The 26,754-nt window shown below is 40.3% G+C and overlaps 1 protein-coding gene across 2 annotated transcripts in view; it reads left to right on the top strand.

Annotated features, from left to right (window-relative positions):
- The first annotated feature begins 9,804 nt into the window (after window positions 1–9,804).
- The window catches only part of odad2 (outer dynein arm docking complex subunit 2), a 390,232-nt gene continuing 373,282 nt past the window's right edge, over window positions 9,805–26,754 (top strand). Inside the window, exons 1-3 of one of the 2 annotated variants that reach the window (XM_072576026.1) lie at window positions 9,805–9,999; window positions 10,372–10,607; window positions 11,498–11,658. In XM_072576026.1, coding sequence (XP_072432127.1) covers window positions 10,384–10,607; window positions 11,498–11,658 — 385 coding nt within the window. In that variant the 5' untranslated portion in view covers window positions 9,805–9,999; window positions 10,372–10,383. The other variant, XM_072576027.1, reaches the window with a different exon arrangement.

The following is a 26,754-nucleotide window of genomic DNA, read 5'->3' as shown; positions in this document are numbered from 1 at the left end:
GGCTGTACAGTACATTGGTTGGGCCACTGTTGGAATATTGTGTGCAATTCTGGTCTCCTTCCTATCGGAAAGATGTTGCGAAACTTGAAAGGGTTCAGAAAAGATTTACAAGGATGTTGCCAGGGTTGGAGGATCTGAGCTATAGGGAGAGACTGAACAGGCTGGGGCTGTTTTCTCTGGAACGTCAGAGGCTAAGGGGTGATGTTATAGAGGTTTACAAAATTATGAGGGGCATGGATAGGGTAAATAGACAAAGTCTTTTCCCTGGGGTTTGGGAGTACGGAACTAGAGGCCATAGGTTTAGGGTGAGAGGGGAAAGATATAAAAGAGACTTAAGGGGTAACTTTTTTACGCAGAGGGTGGTACATGTATGGAATGACCTGCCAGAGGATGTGGTGGAGGCTGGTACAATTGTAACATTTAAGAGGCATTTGGATGGGTATATGAATAGGAAGGGTTTGGAGGGATGTGAGCCGGGTGCTGGCAGGTGAGACTAGACTGGGTTGGGATATCTGGTCAGCATGGACGGGTTGGACCGAAGGGTCTGTTTCCATGCTGTACATTTCTATGACTCCATGACTCTAAGAATGAAGGGGAATCTCATTGAAACCCATGAAATTCTCTCATCTTAAAGCATTCATCGAGCCCTCACCAATCATTAATGTCTTAATTATCCAATGGAGGTGGGAAGAATGCATAATTTTGAACATCTACTATTTTGGGTTCACTTAGCTATTTTTATAGCATAAAAGAAGAAAAAGAATTGCTTCCTTTCCTCTAGCACCTTTCATGATCACAGAGTGCTCAAAGTCTTCATTGCTAATTCGGTTATTTTAAATTATAATCTCTGTTGCAGTCATTGTCATTTACAGTCGCCTTTATTTATGCCTCTTAAGCATCCTTGACTTCAATCACAACAGCAATGGTAGCTGTGTCTTCAGCTGCCAAGGCTCATGGCTCAGGGATTTCCTTCCTAAAACTTTGCACCTCATTTTTCTCCCCTATGCACCTTAAAACCTCCCATTTTGACCAGATTTTGGTTATCTGTCCTAACATCTCTTTGTGTGGCTTGATATCATATTTGTTTTATAACTCCTCTGTGAACCACCTTGGAAATTTTTATGACGTTAATAGTACTTTATTCACATTCTTGTTGTGTTATTGTTGTATTCCTTCACGTTAGAAAGAATGAAGTTGCACTTATATAAGGGATTATTTGTTACCAGGATTATTTGACTAGACATCTGGATTACTCTTCCAAGAACATATGACTACATGATTATTACCCGTAAAAGTGAGAAGAATGGTTAGCAGAAATTTATTAACTCAGAAGGTTGTTGTAATGTTTTGCTGTGTAGACTCGCTGAGACATAAGCTTTATTTTCACAGGGGATGAGGGCATTTATTGCCCATCCCTAATTGTTACGGCAGCAGTTGAGAATCAACCACATTGCTGTGGGTCTGGAGTCACATGTAGGCCAGATAAGGTAAAGATGGAAGTTTCCCTCCCTCAGGGACATGAGTGAGCCAGATGTCTTTTCTGATAATCAACAATGAATTTATGGTAATCATTAGACTCTGAATTCCATATTTTTGTGAATTCAAATTCTACCATCTGAGATTCGAACTATCCCTTGCTTTGCTAAATTGGACAAATATTTTGAAGCTGAAGGAAAATGTTTTTAGCCCTCCATGAATTTAAGATTTATCTGGACATAGCTGTTTACAATACAGGAGAAAAATCAAAGATTAGCACAATTGCCTCACAACGCGAGGGATGTGGGTTCAATTCCACCCTTGGACAACTGTCTGTGTGGAGTTGCGAATTTTCTGTGTCTGTGTGGGTTTCCTCGGGGTTCTCTGGTTTCCTCCCACAGTCCGAAGATGTACAGGTTAAGCGGATTGGCTATGAGAAATGTGGGATTATAGGAATAGCATGGGAGAGGGTTCTGGGTGGGATACTTTTTGAAGGGTCAGTGTGGAACTTGATGGGTGGAATGGCCTGCTTCCACACTGTAGGGAGTCTATGATGCTATGAATATGTTTTATTATTTCATTATTTATAAAAGATATCCAACATAGAGTGTTTGATAGGGCAGGATAATTGTTGAAAGCTCCATATACTTTATCTGAACATAAATCTTCAGAAATTTAGAAATTACTAGGTGTAAAAGACTAATAGTAGGTTCTAGTTTGTCTTGTTTTATGCTAGTAGTAATACTAACCCTCACAGCGCTTGGGATCTGGGTTTGAGTCCAGCCTCAACTGTCTGTGTGGAGTTTGTATGTTCTCTCTGTGTCTGCATGTTTTTTTTCCTGCCACAGTCCAAAGATATGCAGCTTAGATAGATTGGCCATGCTAAATCGCCTGTAGTTTCCAGGGATGTATAGGCTTGGTGGATTGGCCTTGGGAAATACAGGGTTACAAGGATAGGGTTGGGGGTGGGGGGGAGGGGGTGCTGGGTCTGGGTAGGATGCTCTTCAGCAGGTGGGTGTGAACTTAATGGGCCAAATAGCCTCTCTCCATACTGCGAAGATTCTATGATTCCATATGCTAATTAAACAATAATGAAGTTGTTGACTAATCATAATGATCAGTTTCGATCATTTAGTCTACAACACACCAAATATGAGGCAAGACAAGTAGCAGTTGAGGCAAGTTAAGGGAACCATTCCAAAAAGTTAATCTGTTCTTTGTCAGGGAGCTATATGTGCACATCTAATGTCTCAGACTTTTTTATACACTGTATCCCAAATTTTCTTTTGGTGGTACAGATTCAATGGGCCAAAGAGGTCTTCTGTACCGTATGATTCTACAAATTAGTTTTCCACCAGAAATCTACCCTTCTTTGTATTTGAGTGAATCAACACTATCTAATTCCACCAACTCCCAAAAAAACCTGTTCCATAGACTTACCACTTGTTCCATATATTACTACAGATTTGATTCTATCCTCAAACCACTTAACTACAGATTATGTCTTCAGCTTTTACTGTCCTATAGTTGAAGAGTTTTGTCTTAGTTTATGTAATTTAACCTCTTAAAAATCCTATAATCTGTGATCATAACATGATTAATTGTTTCTCTTTGTAATTTTCACACACCCAGTTTATGTAATTTCTTGAATCCCGGCAACATACCAATCATTCAGAATGTCCTTTAGTGTGTTCCTTCAACAGCTGAAATAGCATTTCTGTATTGCAGCCACGAGTACCACATTTTGAATATGATTGCACCAATGACTTGAATGACAGAATGAATCTTGAGTTGCAAGATTATCTTACTAGTTTTGCTCAATATCGAGCTATTAATGCTTCCCAACATCTGGCTTGCTTTACACAATGCTACTAACCATTGTTGCAATAGCTTTGATTTATGAACAGTCAGGAACTCCAGGTTTTTCATTTTCCATATGATTGTTTTTAGATTTAGGTAATCCTGCATTGAGTTTCTGATGTGAAACATTCTGCATTTTCTCCACATTGAATCTGGCATCCGCCAGCTTAATATCCAAGTATTTTCTTAGTCTTTCAACTTTGCAGTTAACCCTTATTTATTCTGCAATACAGCTACTTTCAAAAATAGACATTGTACTTGACCCCTAGCTTCAACTACTTTATGAAGATATTATAGAAAAGTGGTCTCACTAAAGAAATTAACCACAATTACTCTGATGTTATCCCCATGGTTTTATTACTCAACCAAGTACTAGGATGCATCTTTTTGAAAAGTTTTTGGCACCACTCTCTTGAAGAACATAAAAAGAACTTAACTAAACTGCACATAACCAGTGCCTTATTCCCATCAATCTCCTTCAGTCACACAGACGAGAAGAAAACCAGCAATTTACCTTAGTAAGATTGTTCTTGCATAACTTCATACAGTCCATCTTTTACAATTTTATTTCTATCTTGACATTCCATAATCTGTGTTTAATAAGAATCTTTAGGCTTTTACTTAATGAATGTCAAACTGATCTCTAGTCTCCTAAAACAGCTTTGTTACCTGCTTGATAAATATTTTAAGTATGCTTTTCTCTAATCCCGGAATTGTTTCTCAATATTCATTATTATTAGACTTCTGCAAAATTTGTGGCTTTTACGGTTCTCAACCTTACGTAATGGGAATTTGTTTCCCTAAACTTTGCACAACTGTTCAGCAACTATATTGGAATGCATAGAAGAACCACAATCTACCTGTAGGGCAAAACAGAAATTTCTGGAGAAACTCAGCATGTCTGGCAGCATAGTGGAGAGAAAGCAGGGACAGCATTTTGGGTTTAGTGACTCTTCTTTTCTCCACAGATGCTGTCCGACCTGCTGGGTTGCTCCAGCTTTTTCTGTTTCAGATTTCAAGCATCCACAAGCATAAAATCCCTACAGTGTGGAAGCAAGCTATTTGGCCAATCTAGTCCACACCGACCCTCCAATCACATCCCACCCAGACACACCATCCTAACCTATCCCTGCTTTCCCATGGCTAATTCACATAGCCTACACATCTTAGGACTGTGAGGGGAAACCGGAGCATCCAGAGGAAACCCATATAGACACAGAGAGAATGTGCAAACTCCACCCAGACAGTCGGTCAAAGTTGGAATCAAACCCAGAATGCTGGCACTGTGAAGCAGCAGTGCTAACCATTGAACCACTGGAGAGGGAAGGTGAACAGCCAGCTGTCATGGTGCATATAGGCACTAATGATATAGGTAAAACACAAGATGAGGTCCTACAGGTTGAATTAGGGAGTTAGGAGCTAAACTGAAAAATAGGACCTCAAAGGTAGTGATCTCAGGATTGCTATCAGTGCTATCATGTGCTCATCAGAGTAGGAATGGCAGGATAGATAAGATGAATATCTTGAAGTAGCTTGAGGGATAGTGGAATTCAAATTCATGGAGCATTGGAATTGGTTCTGGGAGAGGTGGGAACAAGTACAAACTGGATGGTCTGCACCTGGGCAGGACTGGAACCAATGTCCTTGTGGGGGGGGGGCGTGTTTGCTAAGGGAGGGTTTAAACTTAAATGGCAGGGGTATGGGAATCAATGCAGGAAGTTGGAGGGAAGTAAAGTGGGGACAAAAACAAAAGGCAATAAGGGGAAAAATCAAAGTGGAAGGCAGAGAACTCAAAGACAAAAATCAAAAAGGGCCAGATTACATCATAATTCAAAGAGGACAATAAATGTCAAAAAACGGCACTGTGTCTCAATGTGAGGAGCGTTTGTAATAAGGTAAATGAATTAACTGCACGCTAATTAATGGATATGATGTAATTGGGATCATGGAGACCTGGCTCCAGGGTGACCAAGGATGGGAAATCAATATCCAGGGATATTCAATTTTCAGGAAAGATAGATGGAAAGGAAAGGGAGGTGTGGTAGCATTGCTGGTTAAGGAGGGATTAATACAATAGTAAGGAAAGACATTAGCCTAGACCATGTGGAATCTGTATGGGTAGAGCTGCAGAACACCAAACCAAAAAAATCATTAGTAGAAGCTGTGTACAGACCACCAAACAATAGTTGTGAGGTTGGGGTTGACAGTAAACAGGAAATTAGAGCTGTGCACAGTAAGGGTACAGCAGTTATTATGGGTGGTTTCAAACTGCATATTGATTGGACTGACCAAACTGGTAGCAATGCGGTGGAGGTGGCTTTCCTGGAATGTATGAGGAATGGTTTCCTCGACCAATACGTTGAGGAACCAATTAGAGAGAGGCCAACCTAAACTGGATATTGTATAATGAGAGAAGATTAATGAGCAACTTTGTGGTTCATGATCCTTTGGGGAAAAGTGACTGTAATGTGATAGAATTCTTCATTAAGATGGAGATTGACACAGTTAAATCTGAGACAAGGGTCCTGAACTTAAAGAAAGCTAACTTTCATAGTATGAGGCATGCATTAGCTAGGATTAGCTGGCTAAGGATACTTAGGGGGTTGACGGTGGAAAGGTAATGGCAGACATTTAAAGAACACATGGATGAACTTCAACAATTGTACATCACTGTCAGGCGTAAGAGTGAAACAGGGAAGGTGGTTCAACCATGTTCCTAACAATGGAACATTTCCAAACAAGGGAAATCTAGGTCAAAGAGGAGGCATATACATTGGCCAGAAAAAGCAAGAACTTGAGGATTGGGAGAAATGTGAAACTTAAAATTCAGCAGAGGAGAACAAAAGGTTTAAAGTTTGTGAGAAGATTTGTAGCTCGGGTGCTCATTGTTGTGGTTCTGTTCACCGAGCTGGGAATTTGTGTTGCAGATGATTCGTCCCCGTCTAGGTGACATCCTCATTGCTTGGGAGCCTCCTGTGAAGCGCTTCTGTGATGTTTCCTCCGGCATTTATAGTGATTTGTATCTGCCGCTTCTGGTCCAGTACTGGACCCAATATACCGGCCACTGCAGCGGACAGCTGGAACTGACAGATGGAAGTGGCAGATACAAATCACTATAAATGCCGGAGGAAACATCACAGAAGCGCTTCACAGGAGGCTCCCAAGCACTGAGGATGTCACCTAGACAGGGGACGAAACGTCTGCAACACAAATTCCCAGCTCGGCGAACAGAACCACAACAAAAGGTTTAATTTGGAAGGGGAAAATAGCATACAAAAGTAAGCTTGCAGAAAACATAAAACTGACTGTAAAAGTTTCTATAGATATGTGAAGAGAAAAAAGACTGAAGACAAATATAGGTCCCTTACAGTATGAATCAGGTGAATTCACAATGGACAATAAAAAGATGGCAGTTCAGTTGAACAAATACTTTTGATCTATCTTCACTAAGGAGGACACAAATAACCTTCCGGAAATACTAGGGAACAGAGGGTCAAGCATGAAGGAGGAACTGATGGAAATCCTTAATAGTCAGGAAATGGTATTGGGGAAATAAATGGGATTAAAACCCAGTAAGTCCACAGGGCCTCATACTTTGCATCCCAAAGTACTTAAGGAAGTGATCCTTGAAATAGTGGACAACTTGGTGATCATTTTCCAGCATCCAAAGCCTCTGGAAAGGTTCCAATACACTGGAAAGTAGTTCATGTAACCCCACATTTTAAAAAAGGTGAGAGAGAAAACAGGGAATTATACGCCCGTTAGCCTGATATCAGTGGTGGGGAAAATGCTGGAGTCAATTATTAAGGATGTAATTACTGAGCATTTGGAAAGCAGTGACAGGATAGGTTTAAGTCAGCATGGATTCACTAAAGGGAAATCATGCTTGACAAATGTTCTGGAATTTTTTGAGAATGTGACTAGTAGAATGAACAAGGATGAATCAGTGGATGTTGTGTATCTGGATTTTCAAAAAGCTTTTGACAAGGTCCCACAAAAGAGATTAATTTGCAAAATTCATGGTATCGGAGGCAGTGTATTGACATGGATAGAGAACTGGTTGGCAAGCAGGAAGTAGAGGATAGGAATAAATGGATTATTTTCAATATGGCAAACAGTGATGAGTTGGGTACTGCAGGGTTCAGTGCTGGGTCCTCAGCTGTTAACACTATACATTATCGATTTGGTTAAAGGAGTTGAATGCAATATTTCCAAATTTGCAGATGACACTAAGCTGGCCAGCTGTGTGTGCTGTGACTTGGACAGGCTGGCTGAGTGGGCAATACTTGGCAAATGTAATATAATGTGGATAAATATGAGGTTATCCACTTCGGTGGCAAAAATAAGAAGGCAGATTGTTATCTGAATGGTGGCAGTTTAGGAAAAGGTGAGGTGGGTGTCATGGTGGAACAGTCACTGAAGTTTGCATGTAAGTGCAGCAGGCATTGAGGAAAGCTAATAACATGCTGGCCTTCATAGCAAGACGATTTGAGTAAAGGAGTATAGGGTTGTCTTGTTGCAGTGAGGCCAAGGCTACAGTATTATATGCAGTTTTGGTCTCTCAGTCAGAGGAAAGACATTCTTGCTATTGAGGGAATTCTACAAAGGATACCAGGCTGATTCCTGGGATGGCAGGACTGAAATATGAAGAAAGTTCAGATTGACTAGACTTGTACTCACTGGAATTTAGAAGAATGAGGGGGGAATCTCATGGAAGCATAACAAATCCTGATGGGACTGGACAGGCTAGATGCAGGAAGAATGTTCCCAATGCTGGGGAAGTTCAGAACTAAGGGTCACAATTTAATAAAAAGGGAAAAGCCATTCAGAGGACTGAGATGAGGAAGAACTTCTTCACTCAGAGTTGTGAACCTGTGGAATTCTCTACCACAGAAAAATGTAGGGGCTAGTTTGTTAGATATATTCAAGAGGGAGCTGGATGTGGCCCTTGTGGGTAAAACGATCAAGGGAAATGGAGAGAAAGTGGGATACTGACTTTGCATGACCAGCCATGATCATATTGAATGGCAGTGCAGGCTCAAAGGGATGAATGACCTACTTTTGCACCTATTTTCTACATTTTTATGTTTTTGTATTGACTTAGTTCTCTTTACATATCAAATTGTCTGGCACCTTTTGGATAAAAGCTGAGGCAAAAAAGTGTTTTTTAACAGTTTTGTCACATACCAATCTCTCAGAGTCTCCAACTTTTCCTTTTCTTTATTTTCCAATTGATATAAGTAAAAATGTTTTATTTTGACACTCACTTTTGTTGCTATATTCGACTTGATTTTTTTCTTCACCATTTTGATTACATTTTAAATTCCTGACATCTCTTTCACTATTTAATTTGTCATAATTCTGTGCTTTTCATGTTTAAATTGCTTTATTGTCCTCTTCAAATGGTCTTTCACCTCTGTACCTTCCCATTGTATTGGTCTGTAACCACCTCCTTACAGAAACTCCCTTAACTATATTTGCCAGGCCAACTGAGACATGTGCTGAAGATCTTAAACAAAAACAAAGTGCCTGGAGAAGTGTCACTTGTCTTGAAACAGTAACTCATTTTCATTTTCGGTATATACAGTTAGATCTGTTGAGTTTCCCTGTTTTTGTCTGAGAATACTTATCAATTTAAAGTGTTGGTTTTCTTAAAAAATTGACAGTTTTTTGGGGGGAGTTTTATAGCTTCTCCAGTCCTGGCTATGTCACAGGTACTATTACCACTGGAACTTAAAGCCATTTTGAATGTTTGACACCACTCATAATCAAATGCAAGAGTTTTGAGTCCTAATTTTTCATTAACCCAATAAACCTCTTCCATGGTAATGTCCTTATCTCTAAGCTAGGAGACTCACGTTCAAGTTCTACATGCTCCAGAGGTGCGCAATGGCATCACTGAACGTAGTTGATTAGAAATATCTGCAAAACCCCTTCCCTACCTTAACAGCACTCTCTGTCCCAATCAATCACTAAAATCATTAAAACAAAAAAAAACTGCGGGTGCTGGAAATCTGAAACAAAAAAAAACATAAATTGGTGGGGCATAAACTGTGGAGAGACAAACAGGAGTTGGCCTTTTCAGTCCACTGACCCTTCTTCAAGATTAAAGTTCATTCTTTTCAAAGTTTCTCCACCCAAAAAAATCGCAAGCCATCTCTAAAGATTTAACTTTCCGTCCTAACCTAGGATAAAATTACCCCTACCATTGGAATAACAGTTATTGAATAGTGCTGTATGTTTTCTCAGGCGAACAGCCCTCCTCGCTCGAAGGCGGTTAAAACCGTTGTGGTGTATGTTTTACACTTCCCGCCCGTCACGTGGTCAATGGAAAGGCAGCTGATGTTTGGAGACGTCGCTTAGCAACGGCGATGGCCTCTGGTCTCCATGGAAACCGCACGCCGCCGCGGTCGGACTGGAAGATCCGTTTGGACATCTTATTTGTTTGGGGGGGGGGGGGGGGGAAAGGGTGACCTTCTTTAAATAAAGTGGGGCTGTTATCTGCATTGCGGGTTGGAGTTGGTTCGTTTAGTCCCATGAAGGATTGATAGTGATTCTTACTCCGTGGGAGAGGCCTGACTCTCGGGGGTTTCCTGCAGGGCCTTTATTCCCCGAAGCAGCTGCGTCCAGCGACTGGCGGAACGTGGCCTCTTCAGACTGCAGGCAAGTAGATGTAAAGAAGGTCGTTAGCATTTCTAAACTTATTTAGTTGTCAAAAAAGGGAAATTTGCGAATGGAAGGTATGCTCAACGCAGTGGGTTCTACCTGTAACTAAAAAACAAAAATCAAACTGCTATGGTAGAAGATTAAGTAAAATGTAAGTAAGCATTTTTTGCATTGCCTATTTCAAGCAGACGTTTTACTGTAGATTAAGAAGAGGACAAGTATTTAAGCTGTCTTATTCTTTTGTTCCTTGGATGTTTATTTATTTATGTTTTATTCTGTTCAAATAATAACGTTTTGAGAAAGGAATTTCTAGCAGCTCTTTTGGCTTAATTATTCACTGTGCCCATGCCTTTTTTCATTTGCTTGTAGTTACCCATCACCATGGGTGTAGCGTTAACTCGAGCAGCTCAGTGGACGGCGGCTGGCATCGGTGTCGGCAAGTTAGAATTTACTCCTCTGAACATCTCCCTACTGAACAGCATTATCAAATTTGTGGAATATGTTAGTTCCAAGCACCCACAGGAAGCCGCTTTGGTATTTCGGGAACCTCTTGAATGGAAGTCGAATTTGGAGATATCTGGATTTGGAGCAGACTATCAAATCAGGTTGGTTCCACATTAATGAGATAGTGTAATGTTGTTTTGTACCAACAAAATTGTGTATTAAAGCAAGATTATTAAAACTAACCTACTTTGTGAGGAACTTACTAACTCCGTTAAGAAGTATGCAGTTGGTATTTGCTGAGTGTTGGTGAGTTCATTATAAAAATTGGCTTTCTTGAACAGATTTGGTTTTAACATTGGACCACATTGCAGCAAAGGAAACATGAATATCTGGTTATTGTTTTCATATGCTATTGTAGCTAGCATTCTATTGTGTACCTAAATTCAATGTTCACTTTCAAAAAACTAAGCATCAAGGTTTGTTTGTTTTTGTCTTTGTAATCTATTTTAACTTTTATATTTTTCATGCACTTTACTATTTCCGTCTCAATTTTTTTTACTGTTTTGATGTTGCTTAATTGCAAATGGCATTGCAGTTAAAATTTTAAAATTATTGACAAAATTGAAATAGAGAATGTATGATAAAGTTCAATGTGATTATATTAGAGTTTTAATGAGACCAGAATTCTTTGACATCACTGTAATTTTTAAACATGGGTATTGTTTTCCAGCAGATGTCTGATTTGTAACCTTTGAGCCAGCTGTCAAAGATATATGTGTCATTAAGGTTAACATATTCTCAACTCTAAATGGTGGACCTTTAATGTATAAAAATATGACTCTTCATTGGTGTTATGGAATCAGATGTCAAAGTTTAAAAATGGTAATTATCTAAAATCTATGCTGCAGATCATGCAAACTATTAAATTGTGGGTGTGGTAAGTTCCCTCCGATTAATGCGACTCTTTACACACTTGTATTGACTTGGATGAAGAAAGGTACAGAATACACAATTTTCATTTTATTTGATTTCCTTTTCTTTGTCATCACAGCAAAAGAACTGTTGTATCAAAAGAAACTGTGGATGGAAACCCCTTGCTGATTTTGGATGATTCTACTAGTATCATCAAAGTATCCACTTTTAGCCAGCTAGCCAAGCTGCTAGAAATAGCTCAGAAAGAAAAACTGAAAGAAACACAAGCTTGTCTAGAAGGTTAGTTTTATTAAATACCTTGATTTGTTACAGAGTTATTAAATGTTCTGCCTTACTTATTCTATTATATATGTCCACATAATCAGGAAGGGAATCAAGGGTTATGGAGATGAGAAAGGAAAGTGAAGTTGAGAATTATTAGATCAACCATGATCTCATTGAATGATGGTGAAGTCTTAACGGGTAGAATGGCCTACTTCTGCTCCAAGGTCTTATGGACTTATAACTGTAGCATTTTGGCTCATTCAACAGCACCGAAGTAATAATTGCAACTGTGCTTCCCACCAAAGTGGGAATACAGTGATTTCCACATTTTGGCAAATTTGATTTATAGCCCACAAAATAGGACACACAATTTTTAGATACTTGCCATTGCTATGAAAGATATTATTAAACAAAAAAAGATGAGGGCAAAAAAGATCATGTTATAATTTGGAATGCACTTTTTGAATCTCTTCTACCATCCTTTCAATGGTAATTTCCAAAAGACGATCAGAAATACTAATAAATAACAACAGACAGACAAGTTCCGGTTTAACTGGGAATAGCTAATTGGATACTTCTGTTTCAATTTGTCATCACAAACATGATGGGCTGATAGATCTCCTCTGTGCTGTATCTTTTTATATTTCTCTATTTAGTTACATTTCAAAACCTCTACAAGCACCTTCATTTGTGTTAATGAATAATATCAATTGAAAATAATTGAAGAATAGTTGCATTTACAAAACATACAAACGTAGGAGTTAGGAGGAGAAGGATACCATTCGGCTTTTCAAGCATGCTCTGCAAAGTTTCTCAACTTTCTGAGAGAAAAAAGTTCTCCTCGCCTCTCATCCTGAAAAAGTAACTGCTAATTTTAAAACAGTACCCCTCCTCTGAACTGCCTCCAAAACTGCACACAATATTCAAAATGTGGCATCACAAGTTCATAAGTTCATAAGATAAAGAAGCAGGATCAGGCCATTTGGCCCATCAAGTCTGCTCCGCCATTGGGATCATGGCTAATATGCTCCTCACCTTCTTTTTCCTCTCTTCTCTCCATATCTCTTCAACCCATTACCAATTAAAAATCTGTCTAACTCCTCATCAAATTTACTCAGTTTCAGCATCCACTGCACTTTTTAGGGTAGCGAATTCCACAGATTCACAACTCTTTGGAAAAGTAGATTCTCCTTGATTCTGTTTTAAATTTGCTAAATTATGCTAAGACGATGGCCTCTTGTCCTAGAATGGCCACAAGAGGAAGCATCCACTCCACATCTATTTTATCCACACCTTTAATCATCTTGAATACCTCAATTTGATCTCCCCTCATTCTTCTAAATTGCAGACAGTATAGGTCTAAATGTTTCAATCTGTCTTCATACGACAAAAACCTCCTTTCTGAAATCAATCTAGTGAACCTTCCCTAAACTGCATCCAATGCAACTACATCTTTCCTCATAAAGTAATGTCCAGTATAACTGAAGCATACTATCCTTGTTCTTTAATGCTTAATTCCTCCTGAATTAAAGGATAGGATCTCATTAACCTCCTTTTACTCAGGAATTAGAATTCCTATAGTGTGAAAACAGGCCATTTGACTCAACACATCCACACTGACCCACCAAAGAGTATCCTACCCACACCCATTCCCCTATTACTATACATTACTCTTGATTAATACATCTAGCCTACACATCCCTGAACATTATGGGCAACTTAGTGTGGCAGGTCACCTGACCTGCACATCTTTGGACTGTGGGAGGAAACCAGAGCACCCAGAGGAAACCCACGCAGACACTGGGAGACTGCCTGTGTGGAGTTTGCACAGTCGCCCAACGCTGGAATCCCTGGTGCTGTGAGGCAGCAGTGCTAACCACTGAGCCACTATGCCATCCCACTGAGCCACTGTGCCGCCCCTGCACCTGCATGTTGCACCTGCATATTAACTTGTAAAGATATGCGCGAAAACAACTAAATCTCTTTGCAGTTGTTCTCCATTTAATTAATACTCTATTCTTTCAGCCAAAGTTAATAACTTCACATTTTTCCAGGCTCTAATCCATTTGCCAGAGTTTTAGCCATGTCAACCTATCTATTTCTGTCTGCAACTTCGTTATGTCTTCACAACATCTTTCTCTGCCTATCTTTGTCATTTGTGAACTTAGCTATCAGGCCTCATCTAAGTCATTGGTGTAAATTGTAAAAGATCGACACCCAGGACAGTCCTCTACAGGACCCAGTTATCACACTTGCCAGTCAGACTAAGATCCATTTATGCATACTGTTTTCTGCTAGCCAGTCAATCTTTTATCCACGCTAACGTTACCCTCTTACCATGACCATTTTAATTTCTGCAATGACCTTTGATGTGGTATCTTGTCAAATATCTTTTGGAAATTCGAATACAGAGGTCTGTTCTCTTTTATTGACAGTGTGCATTACTCCTCTAAAGAATGCCCAAAATGGTTAAAAATTATTTTCCTTCTTCTTGAAACCATGCTGACTTTTCCCAATTATCATGCATTTTTTAAAAACCATGTAGCTATAATTTCTTTAATAATCAATTTTAACACCTTTGTCATGACAGATGACCAGCTACTTGGCCTATTGCTTCTTGTCTTCAGTCCTCTCCCTTTCTGAAAAGGGGGTTATGTTTGTTGTTTAGGCGACTGCAACCTTTCCACAATCTAGAGAGTTTGGAAAATTAACACTAACACATGTACTATCTCATCAGGAATCTCTTAAGACCCTAGGATGAAGTCATCCAGACCCAGAAACTTTTTGGCCTGCAGCTTCACCAGTTTGCTTAGTAACATTTCCCTCATGATTACAATTTTGGTTTTGTTCCTTTTTTCCTTTCTACCTCCTGATTTGGATCTATCACTTAAATATTTTAAGTATTTTCTGTTGTGAAGACTGATGGAAAACATTTGCACATTTCATTTGTCATTTCCTTGTTACCTATACACTGCATTCTTATTCACAAGAGGACCAATCCTCACTTAATCTTGGTGAATTTCTGTAGTGCATCTTGTAGATGGTTATGCACTGCTGCTACTGTTTGTCAATATTGGAGGGAGTGAATGTTTGTAGATGTAGTGCTAGCCAAGTAGGCTGCTTTTTACTGGACAAGCTTCTTCATGTTGTTGGAGTTGTGCTCATCTAGGAAAATAGGAATTATTCCATCACACACCTGTTTCGGATGTAATTTTTGGAAGGTGTAGCTTGGAAAATCAGTGAGGAATCCGCCCTGGAGATGAACTTTAAGCTGCATTTGGATCTTTGCCATAAAGCGGGAGAGAGCTAGTGATTTAAAACTGTGATAGAGCTTTGATCCCACAATGCTTGCAGCCTAATGACAATCTCCCTTTCCTCTCCAAAATCATTGAATTTGCCTAAAAATCAGGTTCATCCTTCCCAGAAACATTTAGAATTCCTCTAATCAGGTTTGTGCCCCTATCACAATATTGAAGTGGCTGTTATCGATGTCACAAATGATAATCTGTGCATTAAGCAAACTATCTGTCCTCATTCTTTTCACTTTGCTAACAGCTCAGTTGATTTACATCATCCACTTCCACTGGCTTTATACTGTTGACCATCTGGGTGGAATTGCACTTTTTAAGTTGCGTTCTTATTTGTGTAATTATACTTGAATTTCATTTTCAACGGCTTCTCTTTTCATTCCATGTAGATCCTTAGGATCACCAGAGGTAACAAACTTTGGTACCCTCCTAGTTTTCACATGCATGCAGCTCTTCAATAACATTCTCCAAAAACATGTGAATTTTCACACTGATAACTGATGACCCTCAGCTTTACCTAACCAGTACCTTGACTGAGCCCTCCATTGTTCCTAAATTGTCAGAGTGATTGTCTGATATCAACTAGGAGAAAGTGAAAACTGCAGATGCTGGAGATCAGAGTCGAGAGTGTGTGCTGGAAAAGCACAGCAACTCAGGCAGCATTCGAGGAGCAGGGGAATCGATATTTCGGGCAATTCTGTTGAAGGGCTAATGCCTGAAACGTCAATTCTCCTGCTTTTTGGATGCAGCTTGACCTGCTGTGCTTTTCTAGCACCACAATCTCGACTCTGGTTGCCTGAGTGCCGGATTCATTCAGTGCTGGATGAACAGAAAACTTCTGTCTATAAATAATGAGAAGTCTAAAACCATTCCTTCAAACTACACCTTAAACTCTTCTCCCTATAACCTCAATATTGTATTTAGTGCCAAATTGAGCTTTCAACCAAGTATTCACTGTCACGAATCCTCCCATTTCCACTGGTGTAATATTGCCAACTTTGTTTTTGTCTCAGCTCTTATGTGAGTGGAATGTTGATCTATGTCGTTTGCTAGAAAGATGTTATTATGATTATTTTAATGAACCCTTGCATAGACTTTAACATACTACCTTCTGTAAACTAAGGTCATCGAAAACTCTGTTTCCCAAGTTTTAACTCATTAAAGTGCCATTCACACATCACCTCTGTGCTTGCTAATGCATACTAGCTTCTTCTTCAATAAAGCTTCAATTTTAAAATTCACTTGCTTCATGGGATAGTTTCACCCAATATCTATAATCTCCTCCAGAGCCACTGTCCTCTTGGATATATGCTCTCCTCCAATCTGACATTTTAAGTCTCCATGATTTTAGTTGCTGATCATTGGCCTCACCTTCAAGGTCTAGGTCCCAAACTCTGAAGTTCCCTCCCTAAACCACTTTGCCCTCCTCCTTAAGCCAAGCTTTTGGTCAGCTGACATTATATCTCCTTTTGTGTCATGACAACACATTTTGTTTGTATGCCTAAATGAAGCAAGTTGGAATGTTTAATTGCATTAAATACTCTATGTAAATACAAATTAAAGATGTTGGAAATGAGGTGTTCACAATGGAATAGATATGTGTTAGAAATTCTGCTAGGTATTAAACAATGTAATGGTTTTAATTCTTCAACTATGATTTAATCTGGCAGCCTATGAGGTTAATGGAGTCAAAGCAAAAAGCTAATGAGAACAGAGGAGCATGTTTCAGTATTGCTAAATTAAGGATCTTGGATGTTCCAAGTTCACAATTTTAAGACAGGAAGATGGGCCGTACATTACGAGCAAGTACCGATATTGAGACTAAAATGAACACATAGAAAAATAAAGCACTGGAGAATGCTCTTTTTCATGTCATATTTCTTTATTCTTGCATGGAATCTGGATGTCTTTGGCAAAGTTGGCATTTTTGTCACCCATCCTTATTTGCAATTGAAATGGCCCAGAGAGCCAAATGGCGGTTGAAAGTCAACCACATATATCATAGATCTAGAGTTACACGTAGTTCAAATGTAAGGATGACAGGTTTTGATTTCCAAATGGACATTAATGAGGCAGAAGGGTTTGTTTTAATGACAACTGACATTAGTTTGCCTTTTAATTCTAAATATTATTGAATTTAAATTTCATAATTTGCTATTGTGGAATTCAAACTCATGCCCTAGTACATTAGCTTTAACTAATGGCTTTGGAATACTAGTCCAATGACATTTGCATTACACCACCGCTTCCCACAATACATGTGTCTACTGTTTTCCTGAGTTTCTTCCACAAATTCTGAACTTTGCTGCTGATTCCATCCCCTTTTAGTGTCTCAAACAGAATCTCTGTCCTATTTGATTCTGATTCTGAGTTGAGCCACTGACCCATTATCCTCTTATTCATAACAATGATGAATGTCCAACATTTAACTAACTCCTTGCACCTAGCCAAAAACTTGTTCACTGTTGAAACCCTCCCCCCTGGCTTTGCCATCTCAAGATTTAATTGTCCAATCCTCTTTTGCCCAGGCCGCCATTATTAGCCTTTCTAAACATTCAGATCTTCCAATTCTTTGCTACCTTTAGCAAAGCTGTATCAGGAACCCTTGTCGACATTTTCTCTTTGTGCACCTCAGTTTTAAAATTCATATCTTTGTGTTTAAATCCTCCAAAGCATGGATCTGACAAGGGAGTCGCAAAAGGAATGGTCTCTCCAGAAAAAGGGTGGGGAGGGAAAAATATCTCTAGTGGTGGGGTCTGTTTACAGTTGGCAGAAGTGATGGAGGATGATGTGATGTATGTGGAGGTTGGTGGGGTGGAAGGTGAGGACTGGGGATTCTCTCCCTGTTGCGATTGGAGGGGTGGGGTTCAAGGGAAGAGGAGCAAGAAGTGGGGGAGATGCGCTGGAGGGATTTGTCAACAATGTAGGAGCGGAAATTGTGGTCTTTGAAGAAGGAGGTCATCTGGGATGTTCTGTGGTGGAATTAGTCCTCCTGGGAGCAGATGCAGTGGTGGTGGAGGAACTGGGAATAAAGGATGGCGTTTTTATAGGACCTAGGATGGGAAGAGGTGTCGTCCAGGTAGCTGTGGGAGTCAGTGGGTTTTTAGTAAATGTCCACGTTTAGTCGGTCACCAGAGATTGGAGATGGAGAGGTCCAGGAAGGGGAGGGAGGTGTCCGAGATATTCCAGGTGAGTTTAAGGTCAGGGTGGAAGAACTGTTCAACCTCCTCATAGGAACACAAGGTAACGTCGATACGGTCATACGAAAAGGTGGAGAATGATGCTGGTGTAGCTGCAGAAAATGTACCTGACGAAGATGCAGGCGTAGCTGGGGCCCATAAGGATGCCCGTGGCTACCCATTTTGTTTGGAGCAAGTGGGAGGATTGTTGAGAAGTTGTCGAGGGTGAGGAAAGGCAAATGAGAGTATCATTCCCAACTAGTTCCCTTCCACTGTCAAAGGTTTAGTTACCCATTCTAATATGTCTTTGGTGTGAGATCCAATTTTAATTTGTGATTCAATGAACTAATTTTAAGACAATTTCTACAATGTATTAGTATAAACTAATTGTTCTACTGGCTCAAATGCCTTTTCCCATTGCAAACACACTATGGCTGCTCATTATGTTTTCTATTGGCTTTGTTCTTTTAGTTATTTTTTGACTCTTATGCAATTTGTCACTTGCTGATGTTGTCCAGATATCATCCCAACCACCTTTCCCTGATTCCCACCCCACTCCCTCTTTTTATTTAGCAGTCCCCATTCCCCTCCCCAGTCCTGAAGGAGGGTTCCGACCTGAAACTTCGACTTCCCTTCTTCTCTGATGCTGCTTGACCTGCTGTGCTTTTTCCAGGTTTACTCTTTATCCACTCAAATAGCCAATGAGTTTTGTTAATTGTCAATCTGTGGACATCTGTTTCTAGGTAACAGTGTCTTGGTATCTTTGAAAAACAAGCCGTGGGACTAGGAAGCCCGGGTTCAAGTTGCACCTGCACCAGAGCTGTGTAATAACATCTCTGGACAGGTTAATTAGAAGAAGAGGTTAAATAAAAATAAAAAACAAGTCCACGTGACCATCTTGAGGTGCATTGGTAGTGTCCCGGACTGATTTCAAGTCAGACCTGCTCCAGGGGTGTGTAATAATTTCTCTGAAAAATAGGTTAAATTTTAAAAATTAACAAATTTATGGGTCTCTCTTGTAAAACAAAGATAAAGAAAAGCATGACATGGGACAGTGAGGCCCGGGTTCAAGTCCCACCTGCTCCAGATGTGTGTAATAACATAAGAACTAGGAGTAGGAGTAGACCATCTGGCCCTTTCAGCCTGCTCTGTTATTCAATAAGATCATGGCTGATGTTTTTGTGGCCTCAGCTTCACTTACCCACCCTCTCACCAGAACCTTAGTGCCAGTATAGTACATCCTTTCTGAAGTAAGGAGATCAAAACTACATGTGGTACTCCAGATGTGGCCTCACAAGCACCCTACACAGCTGCAACATAACCTCTCTGCTTTTGAATTCAATCACTTTTGCAATAAAGGACAAAATTTCATTTGCCTTCTTAATTGCACCGAGAGAACAACCTTCTGGGATTCATGCACAGCAGTGTGCTGCAATTTCTTACCATTCAAACATTTTCACTGTCCCCTACACACTTTGCTCTACCATTCATCTTAGTGTCAACTTTGACACAGCTCTGTAAATTGTGAATAATTGCGGTTCCAACACTAACCTCGGGGCACACCAGTAGTTACTGATTGCCAACCAGAATAACACTCATTTATTCCCAATCTTTGCTTCCTTTTGGTTAACGAATCCTATATCTATACTGATATATTGCCTGTAACGCCTTGCATCTTTATCTTATTCAGTAACCTTTTGCATGGCACCTTGTCGAATGCCTTTTGGAAATCTAGATTCATCACATCTACTGGGTCCCTGTTGTCCACCCTGTTCGTAATGTCTTCATAGAATTCCAAAAGATTAGTTAATAATGACCTTTCCTTCATGAACCCATGCTGCGTCTGCTCAGCGGGACAATTTCTATCTAGATGCTTTGCTATTTCTTCCTTGATGATAGACTCCAGCACTTTCCCCACTCTTTTAGCACCCTGGGATGCATTCCACCAAGGCCAGGAGACTGGTCTACCCTTAGCTGCATTAGCTTGCCCAACACTCTACCTCTTTTGTGATAATGATTGTTTCCAGATCCTCGGCTACCTTCGTCCCTTTGTCAATTAGTGGCATGTTATTTTGTCCTTCACTGTGAAGACCGACACAAAATACCTATTCACTAGCTCGGCCATTTCCTCCTATCCCATTACTTAATCCCCTTTCTTATCCTCTAAAGGACCAATGTTTACTTTCGCCACTGTTTTTTGTTTTATATATTTATAGAAACTTCTGCTATCTGTCTTTGAACATGTTGATTAGAAAAATGGGTTAATTAAAAAAAAGCCCCCTGAACAAGGAGGGGCTGAGCTGCAGTGCAAGTGTCCCTACCCCTGGACCAGGTGGCCCAGGTTCAAGTCCTACCTGCTCCAGAGGTGTGTAATAATATCTCTGAATGGGTTAATTAGGAAAACCATAGGTTTAAAAAAAAGAAAGGCACACCATGGGACCAGGAGGCCCATGTTCAAGTACTATCTTTTCCAGAGGTGTGTAACAACATCTTTACCTTTAGAAAAATAGGTTAAATTTTTAATTTTAAAAGAAAAGCATGTCATGATGGTTGCATGTTGGATACCCTCTATCATTTTATTTAACTTCAGCAATTTAGTTGTGGATGTTGAAGTCCAAAAGATGAAATTGCTCATTCTAGGATGAGAATAGTTTCTGTTATACATTGTTTATATCTGTTTCACTGAATGCTTTAATCCAGTCAATACAATTTGTTTTCATTCACTCGTGGGATTTGGGCCTCACTGGCTGTACAGCATTTGTTGCCTGTCTGCAGTTCCCCATGAGAAGTTAGTGGTGAATTGCGATCTTGTAGTGCTCCTGTCTACATGTGTTAGGTTAACTCACAACACCCTTAGGAAGAGAAATCCAGGATTTTGACCCAGCAATAATGAGTAAACAGTAATATATTTCCAAGTCACAATTGTGAGTGGCTAAGAGGGAAACTTGCAGGTGATAGTGCTCCAATGGATCTGCTGCCCTTGTCCTTTTACCAAGGAAGTGATTGTGGGTTTGGAAGGTGCTGTCAAAGGTCCTTTGGTGAATTTCTGCAGTGCATCTTTTAGATAGTACATATTGCTCTTATTGAATGTAAGTGGATGCTTGTGGATGTGGTGCCAATCAAGAGGACTGCTTTGTTCTGGATGATGTCCAGCTTCTTGAGTGTTGTTGGAACTACACCCATCCATGCAAGTGGGGAGTATTCCATCACGCTCCTGACTTGTGCTTTGTAGATGTTGTACAGGCTTAGGAGAGTCAGGAAATGAGTTCCTTGCTGCAGTATTCCTAGCCTCTGACCTGCTCTTGTAGCCACTGTTTTATATAACAAGTTCAGTCTCTTGTCAATATAACAAGTCTCTTGTCAATAGTAACCCCAAGGATGTTGATAGTGAGGGTTTCAGTGATGGTAACACCATTGAATGTCAAGGGACAGTGGTTAGATTGTCTCTTCTTGGAGATGGTAATTGCCTGACATTTGTGTGTTGCAAACGCTGTTTGACATTGGTTAGCCCAGATGTGGATACTGTCCAAATCTTATTGCATTGAACATGGACTGCTTCAGTATCTGAAGAGTTGTGAATGATGCTGAACATTATGCAATCATTGGCTAACACCCCACTTCTGACCTTGTGATGGAGGGAAAGTCATTGATGAAGCAGCTGAAAATATTTGGGCCTGGGCCATTACTCTGAAGAATTCCTCCAGTGACATCCTGGAGCTGAGATGACTGACCTCCAAAAATCATAACCATCTTCCTAAATGCAGAATAGAGCTCCCACCAGTGGACAGTTTGCCACTTGATAACCATTGATTCCACTTTTGCTAGGAGTTCTTGATGACAAATTTGATTGAATGTATCCTTGATGTCAAGAGCTGTTACTCTTGCCTCACTTCTGGATTTCAGCTCTTTTTGTCCATGTTTAAACCAAGTCTGTAATGGTGTCAAGAGCTGTGTGACCCTGTGGAACCCAAACTGGGCATCACTGAGTAGGTATTGCTGAGCAGGTGCTACTTGTAAGGTGTCATTAATAGTGCTATCATCACTTTACTGATGATTGAGAATAGACTGATGGGGCAGTAATTGGCTGGGTTGGATTTGTCCTACTCTTTGCATGCAGGACATATGTGGGCATTCTTCCATCTTGTTGGGTAGATGCCAGTGTTGTAATTGTATTGGAATAGCTTGGCTTGGGGAGCGACAAGTTCTGGAGCACAAATCTTCAGTAATATTGCCAGAATGCTGTCAGGGCCAGTAGCCTTTGCAGTATCCAGAGCTTCGAATCATTTCCTGATATCATGTTGAGTGAATTGTACTGGCTGCATAAATTTGATATTATGGCCCCCTGTTCATTCCTGCTTTTCATTGTTTTACTGTTTGCATCTGTATGCTCAACTGCCGAGTTCAGAAGATTTGGAATTTCTGCTTTCACTTCTCTACCTTTCTCTTACTTTAAGATAATTCCTGAAACCTTTGACCAAGATGTCAGTCATCTGTTTTCATAAGCTCCTGCTGTATATTTGTTTCAACTCATAATTAATAATGCTCCTGTGAAACGTCTTTTTGAATATTGTACACACCTTACTTCCAATTATTGCAACTAATAATAAATAGAAAATTCTGTTTACCATACTGGTAACAATTAAATTTGAAAGTTATTCTACATTGATGTATGAATGTGTCCATATGAGTCTTTTTTTCTGGATTACTTAGCAAACCAATTCATTTTAAATCCAAAATAATGCTTTTGCTAAATTAACATGCACTGACTTTGGATGTACATGGGTTCTGTGTTTATTATCAACAACAGGGGCCTGTAATGACTGAAGGAAATTTTCTCTGTTTGTGAATATTTGTGCCATAAGTAATTGATGTATCCTAGAGTTCGATCATCAGACTTCAATTTTTCCTTCAGACAGATTTTTTTTGAGTATTCTCCAATCCTACCTCTGAAGGAATGCTCATCTTACCAGCCAACCAGTCTTTCATGAGCTCTGCCAAAAACATCTGGCAAAGGCAACAAAGCAAACTGTTTTTCAGTGCAGTGTTGATCTTAATTACAATGTCCCCAAGCAAAGCATGATGTTTTCCAATAGAAGCTAACCCTTTAGTAACAAATTAATTCATATGCTTATGTTGATGCACATACCTCTTATGAAGGCGGGATATCAAGCGCATCTAATATTTGAAGAAAGGAGAAGAACAACAGATGCTGTTAGCTTTTTTTTTACATTTTATAAATTCTCTATACTCATAGAAATTACTGAAAATGCACAGCAGGTCTGAAAGCCTATGTAGAAAAAGGAACAGATTTAACATTTCAGAACTGAGAAAAGATCAAAATCTTTTTGATTTGATTTATTGTTGTCACAGGTACTGAGATACAATGAGAAGTGTTGTTTTTTGTGCTGTACAGGGTATGTTGTACCATACAAAGTGCATCAGATAGCAGAACGGAATACAGAAATCAGTGCTACAGCCACAGAGAAGGTGCAGAGAGAGAGAGAGAGAGAGATCAACATTAACTTTTGAGAGGTCTGTTCAAAAGTCTGACAGTGGGGAAGAAGTTGTTCTTGAAACTGTTAGTATGTGTATTCAAACTTTTATATCTTCTGTCTAATGGAAGAGGGTGAAAGAGAGTATAACTGGGGTGGGAGGCATCTTTGATTTTATTGGTTGCTTTCCCGATACAGCTGGAAATATAGATGGAGTCATTGGCTGGAAGGCTGTTCTGCACGATGGACTGGACTGTGTTCATGACTCTATGTAGATTCTTGCAGTCTTGGGAAGAGCAGTTGCCATGCCAAGCTGTGATGCATCCAGATGGGATGCTTTATGTGATGCATGTATAAAAGTTCGTAAGAGTCTTTGTGGGCATGCTGAATTTCCTTAGCCTCCTGAGGAAGTAGAGATGCTGAGCTTTTTTGACTGTCTCATCGACATGTTTGGACCAGGACAGCTTGTTGGTGATCGTTATTCCCAAGGAACGTGACGCTCTGGACCATCTCCACCTTGGCACCATTGATGCAGATGGGTGGATGCCCTACACTCTGCTTCCTGAAGTCAATGACCAGCTCCTTCGTTTTGCTGACATTTCTGAAGAGATTGTTATCTTTACACTATGCTGCTAAGCACTCAATCTCTTTCCTGTACTCTGTCTTGTTGTTGTTTGAGATCCAACCTACAACGGTGGTGTTGTCAGCAAACTTGTAAATGGAGTTGGGGTTGAAATTTGTCCACACAGTTGAATATAAAAGGAGTACAGTGGGGCGCTGAGTATGCAGCCTTACGGGTTGTCGGTGTTGAGAATTATTGTGGAGGAGTTGTCACCTATCCTTACTGACTGCGGTCTATGGATCAGGAAGTCCAGTTACAGAGGGGGATGCCAAGACTTTGGACTTGGACTTTGCACATGAGTTTGTTTACGATCATGGTATCCTTCTTGTGTTCCAAGGATGAGTGTAGGGCCAGGGAGATGGTGTCTGCTCTTGATCTGTTGCACTGGTAGGTGAATTGCAAAGGATTAAAGCAGCTTGGTAGGCTGAAATTGATGTTAGCCATGACTAACTTCTCGAAGCACTTCATAATTATGGAGGTCAGAGCCATCGGGCAGTAATCATTGAGGCACAATGCATGATTTTTCTTTGACACTAGGATGATGGTGGTCTTCTTGAAGTAGGTGGTGATGTCAGGTTGAAGTCAGGGGATGTCAAAGATGTCAGTGAATAATGCTGCTAGCTGGTCCACACAGGATCTGAGTACAAGGCCAGGGACTCCAGCCTGGCCAGTTTCTTTCTGTGGGCTCACTCTCAAGAAGGCTTATTTAATGTCTGCGACAGTGACCATGGGTACAGGTGCATCCGAGCCTGTTGGGACAGTTGACTGTATATTTCACTGGCCTTCTATTCAAAGTGAGCATACAATGTATTGAGCTCATCCGATAGGGATGGAGTGTTGCCTTTGATTCTGTTTGACTTCGCTTTGTAGCCCATTATGTCCTGTAAGCCTTGACACAAATGATGGGTGTCTGTGTGGTTTGTCGAGGTCTCAAGTTGAGTTTGGTATTGCCTTTTGGCATCTCTGATGGCCTTATGAACATATAGTACATAAAAGATTACTATAATTTTATTTTAACTAATGAAATGGTTGGCTGTGGTTCAGAGAAGATAAGGAGGATGTCTGTGATAAGATGGAAGATGTATTAACTTACAAAAGGTTTTATTATACAAAGTCAAAGTAACTGGTAATTGGGCAAGAAAGAAAATGTGCCTCTAAATGAGTTGTGTATTGAGTTGAATTTGAATTGAATTTATTGCCATGTGTACCGAGGCACAGTGAAAACCTTTGTCTTGCGAGCATAGTTAGTAAATAATAGGTAAACAGTGGCTAAAACAAAAACACAGGTATAGACGAATGTTAAGAGTTTGAGTCCATTCAGTATTCTAACAACAGTAGGTTAGAAACTGTTGCAAAACTGGCTGTTGCATGTGTTCAGGCTTCTGTACCTTCTCCCCAATGATAGTGGTTGTAGAAAAACATTGCCAGGGTGGGATGGATCTTTAAGAATGCTGGCGGCCTTTCCTTGTCAGCAGGCCTGGTAGATGGATTCTATAGATGGGAGGTTGGCCTTTTGTGATTGTCCGGGGCAAGTTCACCACACTCTGTAACCATCTCCGATCTTGAACGGTACAGTTGCCATACCAGATAGTGATACACCCAGACAGAATGCTCTCAATGGCGCACCTATAAAAGTTGTCAAGGGTATTCTCTGTCATGCCAAATTTCCTCAGCTGCCTGAGGAAGAAGAGACTTTGGGCCTTTGTAACCAGCGTGTCCACATGAAGAGTCCAACAAAGCTTGTTGTGGATGACCACTCCCAGGAGCTTGACACTCTCCACTCGTTCGCCTCTGTGCTGTTGATGTGTAGGGGGGCATGAGTAACATCCTGCTGAAAGCCAATAATGAGTTCCTTGGTTTTGCTGGCATTTAGAGCTAGGTTGTTCTCAGTGCACCATTTTTCCAGGTCTTCCACCTCCTGTCTATAGTCTGTTTCATCGCCATCTGAGATTTGACCGACTATCATAGTGTCATCACCGAACTTGTAAATGGCATTAGTCTGGTATTTGGCAACGCAGTCATGGGTATACAGTGAGTACAGTAGGGGGTTGAGTATGGACCCCTGGGGGGCTCCAGTGTTGAGTATTAGTGAGGATGAAATATTGTCCCCAATCTTCACTGATCGTTTCCTGACCCACAGGCACAGAGGATCCAGTTGCAGAGAATGGGGCTTAGTCTGAGATCACCAAGTTTAGTAATCAGTCTCGAGGGGATAATAGCATTGACTACAGTTCAGCCTTCAATGAGTAGCATTCTTATGTAGCTGTTTTTGGTGTCAAAATATTCTAAAGAAGAGTAAAAGCTAGTGATATGGCATCTGACATGGATCTATTGGTCCAATAGGCAAATTGGAGTGGGTCAAGAGTAGTGGGGAGGCTGGAGTTGATTAATGCCATGACCAGCCTTTCAAAGCACTTCATGACCACCAAATTTAGGGCCACTGGGTGGTAGTCATTGAGACATGCTGCATGAGCCTTTTTAGGCACAGGGATAATGATGGCCCTCTTGAA

This window comes from Chiloscyllium punctatum, chromosome 8 (genome assembly GCF_047496795.1).
Source record: "Chiloscyllium punctatum isolate Juve2018m chromosome 8, sChiPun1.3, whole genome shotgun sequence".
Lineage (NCBI taxonomy): Eukaryota > Metazoa > Chordata > Chondrichthyes > Orectolobiformes > Hemiscylliidae > Chiloscyllium > Chiloscyllium punctatum.
This window is presented reverse-complemented; position numbering and strand designations above follow the sequence as displayed.